The sequence below is a fragment of the Argopecten irradians genome, unplaced genomic scaffold (genome assembly GCF_041381155.1).
Source record: "Argopecten irradians isolate NY unplaced genomic scaffold, Ai_NY scaffold_0700, whole genome shotgun sequence".
Lineage (NCBI taxonomy): Eukaryota > Metazoa > Mollusca > Bivalvia > Pectinida > Pectinidae > Argopecten > Argopecten irradians.
The window spans coordinates 1-4,294 of record NW_027188167.1 but is presented as its reverse complement, the minus strand read 5'-3'; the positions used below and the strand labels follow the sequence as shown (position 1 = coordinate 4,294).

Here is a 4,294-nt window from a genome sequence, read left to right as displayed (position 1 = left end):
ATATCAATTCTACATATTTCATTTGATAAGTCTTGTATCAATTTAGATTGTATTTCGGAAACATAGCGGAATATAATAAGTTTAATTTTAAATTCATTATTATTATTTCATATTATAACTAATTTTTAAATAATTATTAACAAGGGGACGTAATATAATAAAATAAGTTTTATTTCACAAGATATTGATATAGACTTGTTGCTATGTCATGCGATGTCCCAGGTCTAAACGTATATATACTGTACAGTTGTTAGTGTAATCGTACGATGGCCGATATCAGCCGTCACGTTACTCCCATTAATGTATGACAGGTTACATACATGTGATGCGAGTAACCTGACATAGGTAAAAACACATGACAGGTTACTCACATGTGATACGAGTAACCTGACATAGGTAAAAACACATGACAGGTTACTCACATGTGATACGAGTAACCTGACATAGGTAAAAACACATGACAGGTTACTCACATGTGATACGAGTAACCTGACATAGGTAAAAACACATGACAGGTTACTCACATGTGATACGAGTAACCTGACATAGGTAAAAGCACATGACATGTTACTCGTATGTGATACGAGTGACTAGACACAGCCGCAGAGTAGGGTACAGTACACTTCTAAAACCAATTAACATTCCATGGGTAGCACGTGTTTCACCTCAACAAGAAAAAAGATTAAAACTTTATCTTTGATTAATTGTTGTTGAGTGTTTCGGTTGTTTTCCCTGCTTAGAAGCAGATCAGACTTTTCCTGAACGAGAATAAAAAGACCAGCCGTAACGATGTAAGTACAAATAGTCATTATCAATAAGTAATTATTAATAAGTAGTCATTATTTCAGCTTGATTAAAAAACACATTGAATTTTACTGTATAACTACAAAAACAAATGTTTCTATCGCAGGCCTTCCATAGCTATGAAGGAAAATAAGGACAGCGAAACCATATTGGTGTTTCCCATTCGAGGAGAACTAACCCTAACCGACTTGCGTAAGTGCCATGAAACTTATTGTCCTCTTGTTTAGGAAATTTAGGACTTTACCGAGATTTTCCACGTAACATTACTGCTTATTTTATCATATACTATTTTGTTTATAAGGTGATGCATTTCCTGCCTTGTCATCGTTACGATACCAAGATCATGAAAGTGAACAAATAAATCACATTTTGTGCCGTAATGGTGTATTTCAAGAACCTGAAGGTGGATGGGAAAAATCAGGAAGAATGTATTACACCGTAATAGACAATCAAGGTATACATCTTTTAATATACATTAATCAATGTAAAAGTACATAATGAAATACAAATGGCAGCCATTTTTTGACATTTTGACATTTTGTATGAGGTGTATGTACCGATACATATACACATTGCATTGTATCTATCCAAATATCAATTTAAGTGTTACATTTGTCATGTAATATGAAGAACGATTATTTAATATATCAATTGTGGTATATTTTGATTTGTATTGATTTCGGATCGAAGGTGGTGTAGACCGCAGTAGGTCGTTGTTTGAGGCATATCAAAGGAGGATCAGTAATCGTCAACGCCCGCGGGTCACAAATGATGGAAACCCAAAGAAAAAGGAGTCTGATAAGACATCACTTTCAACCATGGTAAATTAGTTTATTATTCAGGTCGTTTATACGGAAGAAATGTTTATTCTGGAACACATCTGTTACTTGAGCACTATTAATAAAAAAATGGTTAAAACGATGTTAAGTGGGATTCATGACACGTAAAATGTTATTTATCTGAATTTTAAATCATTTATCAGTTCTTATTGGCTATTTAATACATATATTCAATTAGAACCAAATATGTCACTATGACAATATTATGTAGGAAAATGTGTCAAATAAAGGTCATACCTAAATATTTCACTTCAATTTAATGCCAGAGTAGCATTCGTATTAGTAAATAAATCGTCATGAAATTTGAGTCAACTTATGATCAAAATTTGTCATGTTATGTTTTACATTATATTTTGTTGCACGACAACGAGATAGTTCGATGCTTTTGGTCTAAAACCTTAAATCATTCATGTGGGAATGTTGTAAACAGTGTATATATTCTTTTACAACAATTAAAGCATACATATAGTCAAATATTCATTTTTGCAATAATTTCAACAAAATCTTTCAATTTACTCAACTATCATTATTTATGTAAGCATAACATTTTTTTGTAAATCAAATGTATTTCTTTTTCAGATAACAATTAGTCATGGACACTTCACGGGAGGAAGATTTTCAAAAATAAGCGTGGTCAGTCTCTCTGGCTTGGGAGGTAATGTTGTGGTCGGGCCCTTTTCGAAGTCTGGAAATACTTCAGACCTCATTAAGAAGGCTGCTTTCGAAAAGTTTCGCTGTGTCAACCGTATATTTCGGTCTAAATATTCCAAACTGGAAAGTGTATGCTTAGTATATGGTGATGGATCGGAGGTTGTGAAGCTTCCCGACAACTCAGCAGACTTCTCAATAGAAGGATATAGAAACTTCATTGACCCACGAAAGAGATTCGATCGACTCCGTTTGTTCCTATGTGCGAAAGGTAATTGCAATAAGCACGGGATAGTTCTGTTGCCAATGCTGAAATTTGTACATTCAAGATGTAATTGGTTTTTTTATGCTCAAAGTATGTTTAGTAACATCAATATTGCATGAAATCGCAAAATTAATGTTCCGTATTACCTACACCTTTTGTTTGTGAAATTGTATATATTACATTATCCGGAAATGAATGCTAAAATTGTATCTGTGTTTATTTATCGTATTTCAGAACAGGTGATAGCAGCAAAGAGCAATTTCGTCGAACTCATTTCAGCAAGCAGTTCCTCTTCTGATAATCTACCTGAGTTATCTAGACCAAACACACATGAAACAGACGATAGCAACAACGACACCCTCCCTCTAGTCAAGCAAGTGACCTTTCGTTATGCAGAGAAAGAATTGAAGGAGGAATTTCCAAATAACGCTGCTGTATCGGTAAGTCTCTCTCATTAAGTGAAAAGCGAAAATTTGTCATGCATTAACAAGGTCTATGGTCTCTCTTTTCGAAAGATATTTATAATAATGACATCACAATCATAAGACGTTGTACAATATTTTCTAAACATTGCCGATGGAAACCTTTAGTGCATTTGTTGCTGACATTCTACATATTGGGAGCTATTACCATTTAAAGTTACTATAACTTTAGATTTTATCGTTGAAAACAGAAACCGAGCGATATGCAACTTATTATATATCCTAAAATGTTCACTTTCTCTCAGTTACAAAATAAATAAAAACAAAATAAAAATAGACAAACAATTAGAATATAAAATAAAATACTGCACAACTAATCTTGTTGGTCTCACCAAAATGCATAGATTACCGTCTGTAATCAGAAACTAATTAAAAAACTGTTGCAGATAATGTATGCGCGTGCTACATATATGCATTAAATGTAGCCGTGACAGTAGGCATGTACGAGAGATCTGGATATCAACCTTAGTTGTAAAGTGTGATATCATTATACTTTCATAATTTTGCTTCTTTGTAAGAGTTGTTTAAAGTCTTTATTTACTGGAAAATGTGGTTGGGGCCGTATGGGGGTAATTTGCATTTTTATTAAAATAAATGAACCGCACTGTAGCTTGACCTATTCCTCTTGCCACGTTCCCGTCCCCGTCCCTCTCCCCATCCCATTTCCCGCCTACGCCCTCCTATGATCAGCTACATGTACCTGACGAGCTAGATTCATGATCAAACTCCTTTTTGTGAAACATTTATTCAATTATCTATTGCATATATTCATACTGCAATAAATCAAAATATTTACATGTAAAGGGTAAAACATACACCAATTTGTATGGATTCCTAGTTTCGAAAAAATAACTATTAATTCAATATCCTCGTGTGTAATAAAGCATCGGTTTGTATTTCACGATCGACCATAAGTGATCAGTTAATATAGTTTTAATAAGTATATTTATTATATGGATTTAATTAAATAGCTTGAAATATTTTCAAATTGGAGATTTTACTAAACCAGTTCTAACTCAAAGCTTCATATGCGGTTTAAATGATAAACCCGTACCCACTGTGTTCACGATCGCTTCTATAATAGAAGAGCAAAGTTTTGTTCTCCAAACATTATTTGAATGAAGCGCCCTTGATGAAATATATATACGCTGTTGTTATCATTTCGACACATTATACAATATCAGTTGATAACCGACACATGTGGTGGAGACTGTTGTCCACCTCTTGGGATCGCATCTACTTTTGTCCCGAAATTC

At 33.7% G+C, this 4,294-nt stretch overlaps 1 protein-coding gene across 1 annotated transcript; it reads left to right on the top strand.

The window, feature by feature from the left end:
- Window positions 1–283: 283 nt before the first annotated feature.
- Window positions 284–2,996, top strand: LOC138313475 (uncharacterized; the record flags this gene model as incomplete). The annotated part of the gene is made up of 6 exons (XM_069253899.1): window positions 284–791; window positions 911–996; window positions 1,106–1,258; window positions 1,495–1,625; window positions 2,223–2,562; window positions 2,791–2,996. Coding segments are annotated over exons 1-6 (918 nt in total), but the record flags the coding sequence as incomplete, so codon positions are not given.
- Between the last annotated feature and the right edge of the window lie 1,298 nt (window positions 2,997–4,294).